The 14,932-nt window shown below is 46.3% G+C and overlaps 1 protein-coding gene across 1 annotated transcript in view; it reads left to right on the top strand.

The window, feature by feature from the left end:
* LOC132447843 (ephrin type-A receptor 5) overlaps window positions 1-14,932 on the top strand; it is a 111,016-nt gene that overhangs the window by 73,835 nt on the left and 22,249 nt on the right. Inside the window, exons 6-11 of the mRNA XM_060038835.1 lie at window positions 1,869-1,993; window positions 4,130-4,219; window positions 4,435-4,504; window positions 5,036-5,138; window positions 8,736-8,803; window positions 9,269-9,394. Coding sequence (XP_059894818.1) covers window positions 1,869-1,993; window positions 4,130-4,219; window positions 4,435-4,504; window positions 5,036-5,138; window positions 8,736-8,803; window positions 9,269-9,394 — 582 coding nt within the window. The remainder of the gene's footprint in view (window positions 1-1,868; window positions 1,994-4,129; window positions 4,220-4,434; window positions 4,505-5,035; window positions 5,139-8,735; window positions 8,804-9,268; window positions 9,395-14,932) is intronic.

The following is a 14,932-nucleotide window of genomic DNA, read 5'->3' as shown; positions in this document are numbered from 1 at the left end:
CTAATTTCCCTTCAGGTGCGGGTCGGGCGTCGGTATCAATTTATAGCGGATTAATAATTTGCATGTGCGGATTTGCAAAATAAGACCCTTGTATTTATTTTCGGCCATGTTTGAGAAGGAATTGGGGGAAGAAACTTTGGCTTTGACTCAGTAGTCCAGATTGAACCGCGACTTCAGATTGATGGGGAAGGACCAGAGATGTCGGAGAACCCGACGCAGTCGTTTATTCATAATATCATCCGGAGGCACACAAAGTGATATTATATATTATAGTATAGATGTCTATATAATTAACGACTGCGTCTCTGGTACTCATTGCATCTTTAGCGCTCGTGTTATCTACCGGTCACACCGGTAACGTCAAAATCCATACCGTAGCGCAAATTCACACCGGTGTACTCTCTATACCGTTTATACCATAGACCACTAAGTCCCATCCACTGGCACTGATCTGTTATTGGTCTGTAGCGTCAGTGGGTCCCACCCCCTATAGGCGGGTTTGAAATGTAGGAACTAGTGCTTGTAGTTTTTTAGAGCCCCCCTCCCGCTCTTACACTTCCTGCTTTAAATGACGCAAAAATCATAATTTTGTGTCATTTAAAGCAGGAAGTGTTAGAGGTAGATACGGATCAATCCCAACTCACAGGAAAATTAGGGAAAACCATTCAAAAATGTGAAGCTTAATGCAAATGGGTGAAGGGTCCCTTTAACTAAACGCAAAGAGCCCATCGAGGTATACTGAAGCCAGGAGCTGTTAGGCCTGTGTGATATTACAGGGCTGTGGTATTATAGGTATGTGGTGTTACAGTGATGTTACAGGGTGTTGTTACAGGGATGTTATGTTACAGGGCTGTGGTGTTACAGGGCTGTGGTGTTACAGGGCTGTGGTGTTACAGGGCTGTGATGTTACAGGGTGTTGATACAGGGCTGTGGTGTTACAGGTGTTACAGTGCTGTGGTGTTACAGGTGTTACAGTGCTGTGGTGTTACAGGTGTTGCAGGGCTGTGGTGGTGCAGGTGTTACAGTGCTGTGGTGTTACAGGTGTTGCAGGGCTGTGGTGTTACAGGTGTTCCAGGGCTGTGGTGGTACAGGTGTTACCATGCTGTGGTGTTACAGGGCTCTGGTGTAACAGTGATGAACAGGGCTGTAACACCACGTTCTTCCCAGCAGTATGAAGGCTTTTGGTGGGGTGGTGTCGTCTAGGTGTGTCTCCTCGATGACAGGCTCCAGCTGTGAATATATGTGATGAATATATTCATGAATAAAAACACATTATTAAATATGCTTCCCTGCACCGGGGGTTAGGTGATTGGTAGAAGACCGACAGACTGAGGTGATATCAGGGTGATATGCTCGATTATATGGTTGACTTATTACAAAAGCTGTCGTGTAAACTGATTTTATGGCTCGATTGACTTTGTTCCTTACCTATCATTTATTAATAAATAAAATAAAACAAGAAACATTTTATTGAACTCTACAAGTTGTCTTCCATGGTCCTATGTCAACTACTCTCTAACATGAACTGTTGGATGTTACTTTTGCAAAGCAATGAAAGAAAAACTTGGAAACGGTTGAGTGAAAAGTGTGTGTTATTGTAAATAGGGAGTAGATCTGGAGATAGTGTTGCTGTGAATTGCATCATCTTGTTATTATTGGAGGTTTTACTGCTTCATGGAGATATGACTTAAGGAGGTCCTTATCGTTTTACTGTTTTATTTTCTAAGGATTTACTAACGTGTGTGTGTGTGTGTGTGTGTGTGTGTGTGTGTGTGTGTGTGTGTGTGTGTGTGTGTGTGTGTGTGTGTGTGTGTGTGTGTGTGTGTGTGTGTGTGTGTGTGTGTGTGTGTGTGTGTGTGTGTGAGCAGCCCCTTCCCCGGTCAGCTTGGTGAGGAGGGGGGCCTCCGGGAGGAGCAGCATCACGGTGTCCTGGGCTGAGCCCGACCGGCCCAACGGCATCATCTTGGAGTATGAGACCAAGTACTTTGAAAAGGTACTGCATCCCCCCACCTTACTGCAGTACAATCTAGTACACAGTACTTTGAAAAGGTACTGCATCCCCCCACCTTACTGCAGTACAACCTAGTACACAGTACTTTGAAAAGGTACAGCGTCACACCACATTACTGAAGTATCACCTAGTATACAGTACTTTGAAAAAGGTACTGCATCAGCCAACTATACTGCAGTACTGAATACCTAGTACCAGGTACTTTGAAATGGTAATGTGTCACACCACTACACTGCAGTAATGAATATCTAGTACTAAGTACTTTGAAAAGGTACTTTGGCACACCAGGAGTACTACTATCCAATGATGTGGTATCTTTACTGTAGTAGCGTGTGCAGGTTTATTTATCACAAAAACATCACTACAGCGTGGAAACCAATCCAGAGCACATCAGAGAAGAAGAAGAGCTAAGTCTCTGAAGCTTCATTTGATGCGGCTATGCTCTGTATCGCTTACTCATCCGTATTCGTACTACTGCACTTTCCGGCCCAAGTTAGAAGCCTGCGGGTGGACCGGTGGAGGCTATCCTGTTCTCAGGAGCCGGACTCTGATGGACTCAGAAACCCAACACTCCACTTAGTGATCCTCTCTGTCGCTCCCTCTCTCTTTCTCTTTCTCTTTTGTCTCTCCCTCTCCCTCTCCCTCTCTCTCTCGCTCTCTCTCTCTGTCTCACTGCTCTTGGAAGGTCTGAGAGGAGAGAGGTCGGAGTAGTGGAGGGATAAAGAGGAGTGGGAGTAGAGAGGATTTGGGAGGGGGAGGAGAGAGGTGGTGGCAAGGTAGATAGGAGGTGGAGGGAGAGATGAGATGGAGGGAGTTGGAGGAGAAGGTGAGAGGAGAGGAAGAGGACGAGGGGATGGAGAGGGGAGGTGGAGGAGAGACCGAGGGGAGGAGGAAGACAGGGGGTTGACAGGGGTAAAGGAGAGTAGGTATTGGGAGGAGGTGGGGGTAGGTGTAGGGGGACAGGATATGGAGAGAGGTAGACCGGAGAGTCCAGGAACAGGCTGGTCAATGCGGTCGGCAAATGGAGATGTAGTCTAATGGAGGCCACTTAGACCTGTTTTAAATATGGTGTGGTTACTGTGGAGAAACTGATCCCTGCTATACACACTCCAACACAAGGCATAAACACACAGTACTGCACACACACACACACACACACACACACACACACACACACACACACACACACACACACACACACACACACACAGTACTGTACACACAGACACACACACAGGCATACACACACGGTACTGCACACACACACACCCACCCACACACACACACACACACAGTACTGCACACACACACACACACACACACACACACACACACACACACACACACACACACACACACACACACAGGCATACACACACAGTACTGCACACACACACAGACACACACACACACACACACACACACACACACACACACACACACACACACACACACACACACACACAGACACACACACACACACACACACACACACACACACACACACACACACACACACACACACACACACACCTATAACTGCACACAGGTAGACTTTTCTGCCGGCAATTTGAATTTGCCCTTCAGGTGGGTCTGTAGAGGAGCAATACATTTCTTCCTACTTCCGATCTGCTTCTATGGAAGCCAATCACCAAGCTCGCTTTTCCACCTGGTTTGCTATTGGCTGGTTTAACACAATGACGACGGGGAAGCGACGGCAGGCAAACAATTGCGTACAGAGTAATTTGAACTACGCCCGTTGCCTCCCCAGACCAACGTGTAATCTACTATTGGGCTTGGTCTGGCAATGGCCAGGCTACCACACAGGCACATACATACAAAGTCCTGCACTCAGGCACATACACACACAGTCCTGCATGCTCTTGCGTGGTCACAGGATTAGGGCTGGATGCCTACAAGGATGCCTACAGATGAGACTAGAGCATTGAACCCACAACCATTCATTTGGTAGTCCCCTAGTCTATCGTGGCCCTGCCCTGGTCTATCCTGATAACATGAATCTATCATCATGTGATATATGTTAAACTGTGAAGTATTACATTAAGAAGTAACACAGATCCCCCCTCCCCCGCTTCTCTGTCTTCTCTGCCCCCTCAGGAGCAGGAGTCAAGCTACACCATCATCAAGTCCCAGCTGACGGAGATGGTGGTGGAGGGTCTGAAGCCGTCCTCCGCCTACATCTTCCAGGTCAGGGGTCAGGCGGGGGTGTGGTTGGGATTTGGTGAGCCCGTAGCTTTATATGAAGCATCTGTCCCGACGCGGGCTTCATGTTAAAGCTGGGGTATGCAGGTTTCACCGGGCCTGGAGCTCATCTTACCTGGTCGTCCTCTTATAGCCGGGATCCTTCATGATTCCCTGTTCATCTCTGCGTTGGACTGTAACCTGTTGTTTCTGTCTGTCAGGTCCGGGCCAGGACGTCCGCTGGCTACGGAGCCTTCAGCCGGCGCTTTGAGTTCCAGACCAGCCCTTCCTGTGAGTATACACTGTGGCAACCCGGCACGGTGAGCGAACCACCTCCTCCCAAACAGGACACAACTTTGAGGGGAAAAGCCAAAAAAGGCATGTTTAATCCAGAACATAACAAAGTCTCTCAAAACACAAATAACGTAAACCTGGGAGGTATCAACGGTCCCCTCCTTCGTGGGTGGAATCCCGTCACCCACGAGGACCGGTCTCTCCGTGCAGGAGCTCCAGGGCTGGGAGACCAAGAATGAGTGGAGAAGCGGGCTATTTAAGCCCTGCTTCTCCACCTGTTCCTCAGTTGCTCTGAATCTCCTTAATTGGCAACGGCCGCACACGCACACAAACACGCACACAAACACACGCACAAACACACGCACACACACACGCATACACACACACACAAACACATAACAATGCACACACACACACATATACACAGACACAACCATCCCCATATATTAACATATATCGTTGTTAACATGCTGATCCTTCTACGATTTGATTGGTTGTCATTTAACATCGACCCTTGTGATTGGCCAGTGGCGGCGTCCAGTGAGCGGGCCCAGGCGTCAGTCGTGGCCGTAGCCGTCACCCTAGCCCTCGTCCTGCTGGCCCTGGTGGCGGGCTTCCTGCTGAGTGGACGGTAGGACTCACACACACACACGCACACGCACACACACATACGCACAGTGTGCAAACTATACCGCTGCTTTCGGGGAGGCTCACTTATATTGGGGGGGGGGGGGGCTTGCGCGTGCCTCAGAGCGAGGACTTACTCAAAACACATCCATTATTACAAGCCTGTATGCCTACTTGCCTTATGTCAGCACATATAAGCACATATCACATCCAACCCTCCACACACATGCGGTTGAGCCAGCCGCTACATTTTACGTCCGCCCATATTGCGACCTTTACTGTAACTGCACAGAGAAGACAAGCTTCCGGTTTTCAAATTAAAATTAGTATTAAAAGGCAATTCTGACTGGTTGCGTTATTTATATTGACTTATTTGTTATTTATTATTATAAGGACCATTCAAAGCTAATAGAAAGAGGTGTGTCTTAATCAGCCTGTTTAGTCATGTGATCCACCACTGATTTGGAGTCATAAGGTCACATGACCTGGGCGCTATTGAGAAAAAATGCTGTATTTTTCATAGAAATATTAACATATATAAATGGATCCAGCTTGCATGAAAGACATACTCCGTGAGCTACAGGGCCTCTAATTGAAACTTCAGCGGAGAGACATGTCACTAGTGGTGGGCCAGGCAATGTATGGAGTCACCGTCATCAGCGGGCTCTGAGCTGTCGGCTGTTGGCGGGCTTTCACCGGCAGCAGTCCCCGCAACTGTAGCGGTGGTGGTGTCGGTTGTCCCCAAGCTAACATCTGCCGAAGAACTCGCCTCTTGCTGCTCTTCAGAGTCATTCGTCTTCGATTTCTTTGTAAATCCGAAATTTGCGAGTAGGTTTCCCTGTATTTATTTAGACAGGAATGCAAAACATGTGACACGAAATTGCGCGGGTCCAGCGGCTCTCCGATGTCTGATTTTAAGTGACGTTTAAGACATAGTGCCCCCACGCTTCAATGGTGAGGACAAAAATTGCATGCAGGCCGGTAACTTTATAAAGTTTACGAATCACCCTCATGCGCAAATCATACATTAAAAATAGCCACATTTTACCCGTGATCCATGATTATGCAGTACAAAAACAAAAAGGAAATGCATGGGAAAAAACAGCATTTTGCCAATATTTTAGAGACCCCCCGAACATTTCACAAATCATGTTTTCAGGGGAGCTCATGTCTCATTACGGGTGGCTGAGACCCCCCTGGCTCCCCCGTAGTTCGCACCCTGCATACGCATATAGACAAAGTCGTGATTCCACCAAGAACCTTTGCTCCCTCTACTTTTTAAGGACTTCGGCCCCCCGTGTTGTCTCTATTTCCGCCGCGTTGTGCAGACCTATGAGGGTCTGGCTAAAGGTCCTTTGCGTTACTGTACGTCCACACCAGAAGCGAATTGAGCGACCAAATCGCCGGAAGTCATTCACTTTCTATGGGCAAGAGCGACCAAAGCGACCAAAGCGACCAACGCTACCAGCGGCCAAAGTTGAGCGACCAGAGCGTCAAAAAAAAGTTAACAACTTTTTAACTTTATGCAAATGACTATGACTCGCTTCAGCGGCCAAACACTGACAGCCAATCGGAATGTAGACACTCTTCGCTTGCGTGGATCCCAGGGAACACCGGCAGGCACTTTGGTTCCTACCTACCTTTATTCACTCACTGAACAAAATGTCGGCTGAAGTATTAATCGCGGCTGTAACTGGGCACCCGGTGTTGTACGACCCAACCCTTTTTCAGTTCAGAGATCGAAACGCCATAGTAGTTTGGATACCGAGTGATGATAAGCGGGAGTATTTATACATCTAGAACGTTCGTATTTAAGCGGGAATCATTTTCATTTGCTTTCCATGCCACCAATCTAACCAACCGATCGCGTGTAGCATGCTTTAAACAAAACCCAAAAAGTTTTTGAAATCGTCACATAAACAAACTAATCGACAAGACGAGGGATAAATGACAATATATCTCTTGTCTTTTATCCCTCTATTCCCCACTATTCACGGAGCCTGAGGTGAATAATTCTTAATTAAATAGTCTAGATCAGGGGTGCCCAACCAGTCGATCGCGGTCTACCAGTAGACCGCCGATAGATCCCAAGTCGACCTCGAGGGGTGAAGAAGAAAAAAAAATAAAAATACTTGCGCGGGACATATACGCGCGGTAGCGCATGCGCTGTCAACAGTAGTTGAAAGCCGTCAACAGTAGTTACGCAGTCCTAAAAGTTGGCATGGCTGAGGGGAAACGAGTTAAGACCTACCATTTTCACCCTGAGTGGGAGGAAGATAATATTGATTATTGTTGATAAGACGCCGTGTGCAGACGGAATGAAACCCCCACTGAAGTCCATAGGTCCACGATACAAACCACCACCACAACCACCACCCCCCCCCCCCCCCCTCCACGATACAAACCACCACCACCCCCCCCCCCCCCCCCCCCCCGCTTGAAGGTAGGTTTGACTGGTAGATCTCGGGAGGTTGGCTACTTGAAAAGTAGATCTTGGGTCGAAAAAGGTTTGGCACCCCTGGTCTAGATAGATAGATAGCCTAGTCAAGTCTTTATTAATACCAAACTACACAAATCGTCGGGAATCCATTTAGGTGGTTCGACCCACACAGGACAGTAGCCTACAAGACCACACAGAACAAGTCTGACTGGACATACACACAATACATCACATTAAAAATAGACGCGCGTTGATAGATAGATAGATATGTTCCATTATTTGCCTTGCGGAGCCAACCAGTCCTGTGCACGTATGCAAATTAGCCATGAGCGACTTGAGCGACCAAAGCGAACAGAAATATTCACAGCGAAACTTTGTGTTCATTACTACGGATGCAATCAGAGCACTGTGTGTGGTTTAGTGTCAGCAGTTGGTTTACAGCTGCAGACCTTTGAAGGGCTGGATTTACTCAACTGATCAGAGATGTTCAGCCCCTAGATTCCTGTACCAACCTAAGAGCAGGGACTTTTTTGGGGGTCCGATAATGGGTCCAATAATGACCCACGGAATTAGTTCCTGGGGGACGTTCCTGAGGTGGAACACACTATATAAACATACCCTGCTCTGCCGACCAGACCAGTGTGTGTGTGTCTGTTCTCAATAGGATCAGGTTTAAAATCGATAGCTTCATATTTAAACTGTGTTATCAGTAGCTATCCCCCTTGATGCTGTCTAAATATTGACAGAGTAAAACGGGTTCATCCACTCTTTCTCTTGTGCTCTCTCGTTCTCTCAGTGTCTCTCTCTCGCTCTCGCTCTCTCTCTCTCTCTCCCTCTCTCTCCCTCTCGCGCTCCCTCCCTCTCACTGTCTCTCCCTCTCTCTCTCGCTGTCCCACACTCTGGTCGCTCTCTTTCGCACTCCCTCTCGCTCTCTCTCTCATGCTCTCTCCCTCTGCATGCATAAATAGCTTCTATTTCACACTTGAGATGATTAGATATTTATTTTGCTTCGCCGATAGTTTCAAACACGCACACAGATACCACATGGTGAAAACAAAGAGAAGATGTTAGGGGGTATCACAAGCAGAGCTATTACTTCTGCATAACTACACAACATCAATTGTATATGGAGTCATTTGCTGGGTGCTGTCATCCATACAGGAGGTGTGGCTACAGCAAAGCCAAGCAGGACCCAGAAGAAGAGAAGATGCATTTTCACAACGGCCTCAGTAAATTAACCCATTCTGTGTGTGTGTGTGTATGCTTGTGTGCGTGCGTGCGTGCGTGCGTGCGTGCGTGCGTGCGTGCGTGCGTGCGTGCGTGCGTGCGTGCGTGCGTGCGTGCATGCGTGTACGTGTGTGGTAGTGGTTTATGTGTGTGTTTGTTCTCTTTTCTTCTACTTGCGTTAATTAATTAAATTAATTAATTAAAATCATTTTTCGTTCTTCACTATTATAAACTGGTTAGTATCAGTTAATATCATTATTTTTTGGGTCAGTATATCTTTCAATGTGTTAGAGCAGGGATTTCGACCAGAGTCGTGTGTGTTGCAAGTGTTGTGTGTTATTATCATTATTTTTAGTGTCAGTATATCTTTCATTGTGTTATTGCAGAGATTTTGTCAAACCGTTCTGTGTGTTGTTGTGTGTGAAAAGTGTTATTTGAGTAAAGTTTACCCTGAATGCTGTCTGCAGTCAAGTTCCCGGGGTTGCGTACCTACATCGACCCGCTGACCTATGAGGACCCCAACCAGGCGGTCCACGAGTTTGCCCAGGAGATCGACGTATCGTCCATATCTATCGAGAGGATCATTGGAGCCGGTAAGGCCAACCATATCAACCAGTTTGGAACCGACCCGTTATCTATTCCTGTTGTTTCTCCATCCTAATGGAGGATGACAATGGCACATCTTTAGTTTGATGTTGATGAGCCTGAAACTCTGTTTGGCTCAATGCGCAGGTCAGGGAGGAGGCAGAGCTCTGGGCTACAGCCCTTTCCTGGCAGTCCTTTCCCACACTGTGTCACACAGACGATCAAACGCTGCCGGGCCTTGGCAATCCGGATGTTATCTTCATCAGCTATGTGCACAGCATGAGACTTGTCAAACTTGTCAATGGCTGAAAGCTTTTATGCTCATTCACAAAGAGGAAGGGCACAGTGTAGAGTTTCCCAGGAGCAGGCTGGTGCAGGAATTGAGAAGTGCAGAGAAGTGTTCTATACTGGCCTGTTGTTATTCATTTGACCTAGCAACAAGAGCATGGTCATCAGCAACCAAAGTTATCTAACAGCACCTTCTTCCAGTTTGTTTTTGGCCTCCACAGATTGAACCATCCAAACTGTAGTTGAAGCTCATCCCAGTGCATGAGTCTTGCAGCAGGTCAGAGAACACCATGCTGTAGAGCACAGGGACACGGCCTTGCTCACCCACTTCGAGATTGTGAGCGGTTCAGAGAGTTCTTGCTGGCCGCTGACTCTGGCCTGCATGCTTTTGGAGTTTGCGCATCATGCTGTGGAACTTGTCTGGACACCCTTACTTGACCTTGACTTACCGTACATTGGGCTTCAAGGCTGACTGTTTCGAATACTTTAGTTTAGACTAATGCCATGCATTAGCATTCTGTTCTTGGCAATTATCCTGTAGCTGCAAGGCAGTAAATACAGGAGTTACCGAACAAGCTGAGCTTTTAGACGTTCAAAAGGATTCTTGCCACTATTACACATCTGCACTGGCACAGGGCTTTCTTCTCATAGAGATGGATTATAGAGGCCTCCTTGAACTCCTGGGGAACGGATTCTAACTCCACAGAGACCAAGAGGTGGGTCAGTTCACCAACCCAGCGAGGTCCGAGGCCTATAGATATCCCCGGGGAAGGCGTCGGACTCAGGGCTGTGCCTGAGGAGAGGAGCCTTAAGGCGTTCCTGTAGTCAGAAAATAACTACATAAACAGTTTAAAAACCAACCTGGTCTCACAGGGATCTGTGAAATGACCACGGACGCTTAACTCGAAATCCGTGGGATCATCACGGAAACACGCCGATTTCCGTGATTTGCGAACGGAATTCGCTCCAATGCAAGTTAATGACACTGATATTCCGTGGCACACACACAGATCCCCGTTTCAACGAGCGAGTCGACCACGGGCGCTTAACTCAAAATCCGTGGTGGTCTCACTGAAACACCTAAATTGTCCGTGATGTGTCCACGGAATTTGCTCCAATGCAATTTAATGACACTGATATTCCGTGGCACACACACAGATCCCCATTTCAACGAGCGAGTCTACCACGGGCGCTTAACTCAAAGTCCGTGGTGGACTCACTGAAACACTTAAATTGTCTGTGATGTGTCCACGGAAGTTGCTCCAATGCAAGTAAATGACACTGATATTCGGTGGCACACACACAGATTCCCGTTTCAATCTGTGTGTGTGCCACAGTTGACCACGGTGGGGGCTTAACTCAAAATCCGTGGTGGTCTGACGGAATCAATTAAATTGTTAAAATGTGTTTCTAATGACTTTTCTAGCGAGAAATATACATTTTCCTTTCATCTTCAGCTAGTGAATTTGTATGATCTTTATTAATCTTTATCTGAATGGGAAATGCAATATTTTAAGACCGATTCACCATTAAAAAATTTTCTAATGACATTTCTAGCGTGAAATATACTTTTTACTTGCATAATCTTCAGTCAGTGATTGTGTCTGATCTTTAGTTTTATAGTTATTAGGACGATTTTATTGGCTCGCTTGCATGTTTCAATGACGTCAGGTTGCTAGGGACGGTGCTTTCGCTAAACAGCTCACGTTTTTTCTGCGGTTGTGTTTTTGAAACGTTACTTTATGTAACTTTCATTGATATCATCTTGTTAGAAACACATATATCTGAGAGCCAACCCAGTCGCCAAAAGCATACGTTGACAGTGTACGTTTCCTGTGAACACTGGATTACGTCGCATTTCAACATAAAATAGCGTGTTATACCTACAGTATGTATTGTATAATCTTTATGAAAACTCAGTCAGAACTATTAAACACCAGAGGATGGGCAGGGTTGGGCCGTGGACACACACACACACACACACACACACACACACACACACACACACACACACACACACACACACACACACACACACACACACACACACACACACACACACACACACACACAATTAATTTCGCTGCTAAAACAACAAAAACAATAGAAGAAAAAGTTCCCTCAAATATTATTACTTACCAAACATTGGCCAAAATGGAATATCTTTTATTTGGGCTGCTTCTAGGACATTTTGGGTGGATTTTGAACGGTATGTGGGCAGGACGTTTTTTGCAGGACCTGGCAACCCTGCACTGTTGCACGTGGTGCAGAAATGCTCTGAAACCGATCTGGATCCATGGCCAAAAGACTTGTATGCCCACCCCACCCCCCAACCACCCTTTCAATAAATACTATGGCAGAATAAAGAATAAATTCATACATTATCATTCAACTTGAACATGTGTTTTTAAAGTATCGAGTGGTGGAGGGATGACGTATGTTGGCCATCATATGTGAGCGTCGCCCTGGGTTCCCTTGACAAAAAGCCAACAGGTTTTTCCATTGGATTTTGGATTATTGCAGAAAAATGTGCATCTTTGAAGCACCTCCTCAAAAACTGAAAATAAATAAATAAATACAAATAACCGTGCTCCAAAGAACGAAATGTAAACCAATGCATTCTGAATGGGAGTTTTTCTCCGATTTTTCCATGTAACGAAATGTAAACCCATGCAAATAAAGACTTAATATGTCGTTCTCGGGGCCCTGGGAAATGTGTGTAAACACTTTAGCATCCCTAGATTGCTATCTCGAAAAGGCCGGAAAAGGGGCGTGACCTCCAACAGTACAGTAAATTTACATAAGACTTTTTGTGGGATGGAGGTGTACATTTGTGGCTTAAGGTGTGTAGACACTGCTGGCCTGTGGCCACGTTTTTGGAGTCTGGGGTCAAAAGGTCAAAAGGAGCCGGCACCACGCCGATTATGAGATAGCAAAAAGTTAATGTTTATTTCTCTCATAACTTTTTGTCACTATTAAAGAGAGGCCTGATTCTCAGATATGCATGTTGGATGGCTAGGGTGTAGGTCTTGGAAGCCGCTGGGTGAGGTGCAACGAGATGGAGCACTTGCTGAGTAATTTCCTGTATGGCTGGAGCCACAGGTTGAAGCGTTTGCGTCCTTTGAGACCCCCTTTGATATATAAGAGACCCCAAGGTACAGCTTACTGAAATGTTCTCGACTCAGTCACCTATTGCATCACTTCCTTTAGGGCTTCGGCCTCCTAATTGATCATTGTAGTATAATTGAATGCCCTCTTTCATATATATGATACCTCCACCACTGGGACGTGGCAACAATTCTCCAAATCCATATGGGGAGGGGGGGATGCTTGTGGACAGTAGGGGTGTACATAAATAGGAAGCAAACTCAGGAGAAGGAATGACCTCACAAATATTTATTTAATAAATTGTTTCAAATAACCCTGCCTCGTTAAATCAATGAGCTTGGTGTTTTGCTTTCAAAAATAGGTTATAGAAGAATTCTAAACTGCAGAAAATAAAAACATCCAAGCTGCCTCTTAAATATACCATACAAGTCTTTTGCCATGGATCCAGATCGGTTTCGGAGCATTTCATCACCTCGGGCAACAGCGCAGGGTTGCCAGGTCCTGCAAAAAACGTCCTGCCTACATACCGTTCAAAATCCACCCAAAATGTCCTAGAAGCAGCCCAAACAAAAGATATTCCATTTTGGCCAATGTTTGGACAGTAATAATATTTTCTTTTCTTTTTTTTGTTGTTCTGGCAGCGAAATGCATTGTGTGTGTGTGTGTGTGTGTGTGTGTGTGTGTGTGTGTGTGTGTGTGTGTGTGTGTGTGTGTGTGTGTGTGCGTGTGTGTGCGTGTGTGTGTGTGTGTGTGTGTGTGTGTCTGTGTGTGTGTGTGTGTGTGTGTGTGTGTGTGTGTGTGTGTGTGTGTGTGTGTGTGTGTGTGTGTGTCCACGGCCCAACCCCGCCCATCCTCTGGTGTTTAATAGTTCTGACTGAGTTTTCATAAAGATTATACAATACATACTGTAGGTATGACGCGCTATTTTATGTTGAAATGCGACGTAATCCAGTGTTCACAGGAAACGTACACTGTCAACGTATGCTTTTAGCGACTGGGTTGGCTCTCAGATATGTGTTTCTAACAATATGATATCATTAAAAGTTACATAAAGTAACGGTTCAATAACACAACCGCAGAAAACACGTGAGCTGTTTAGCGAAAGCAGCGTCCTTAGCAACCTGACGTCGTTGAAACATGCAAGCGAGCCAATGAAATCGTCCTAATAACTATAAAACTAAAGATCAGACACAATCACTGACTGAAGTGCAAGTAAAAAGTATATTCATCGCTAGAAATGTAATTAGAAACGCATTTAATGGCATATCTGTCCTAAGATATTGCATTTCCCATTCAGATAATAAAATATAGGCTACGGAACATTTCCCCAAATGCTGGGAGAAGGTCTCGCCCCCTGTTGGTGCTATTCCTCCATTCATTTAGATGAGCGGAAGAAAGCGTCTACTCCTCACGCTTTAGTCAGGCAAAGCGTGACACTGAACACGTCTTGCGAGGTGGACCAACGCTTCACGCTTTGGCGTGAAGCGTAGGTCGGTCTCTCTCTCTCTCTCTCTCTCTCTCACTCTCACTCTCTCACTCTCACTCTCACTCTCACACACACACACACACACACACACACACACACACACACACACACACAAAATGAATGGTTTGACATTCCGTTGTGTGGAAGACGAAAAAGGTGCAACCGTGCTCTGGGACACGATTCAATAGATTAACGGTTGTGCGCATGAGCACAACGAGTCGACCAGGTCGACTCGCTCGGTGAAACGGGGATCAGTGTGTGTGCCTCGGATAATCAGTGTCATTAACTTGCATTGGAGCGAATTCCTCGGCCACATCACGGACAATTTAAGTGATTCCGTCAGACCACCACGGATTTTGAGTTAAGCCCCCGCCGTGGTCAACTTTGGGCTGTGGCACACACACAGATTGAAACGGGAATCTGTGTGTGTGCCACGGAATAACACAGTGTCGTTAACTTGCATTGGAGCAAATTCCATGGCCACATCACGGATAATTTAAGTGATTCCGTCAGACCACCACGGATTTTGAGTTAAGCCCCCGCCGTGGTCAACTTTGCCACACACACAGATTGAAACGGGAATCTGTGTGTGTGCCACGGAATATCAGTGTCATTTACTTGCATTGGAGCAACTTCCGTGGACACATCACGGACAATTTAAGTG

Source organism: Gadus macrocephalus, chromosome 19 (genome assembly GCF_031168955.1).
Source record: "Gadus macrocephalus chromosome 19, ASM3116895v1".
NCBI lineage: Eukaryota > Metazoa > Chordata > Actinopteri > Gadiformes > Gadidae > Gadus > Gadus macrocephalus.
This window is presented reverse-complemented; position numbering and strand designations above follow the sequence as displayed.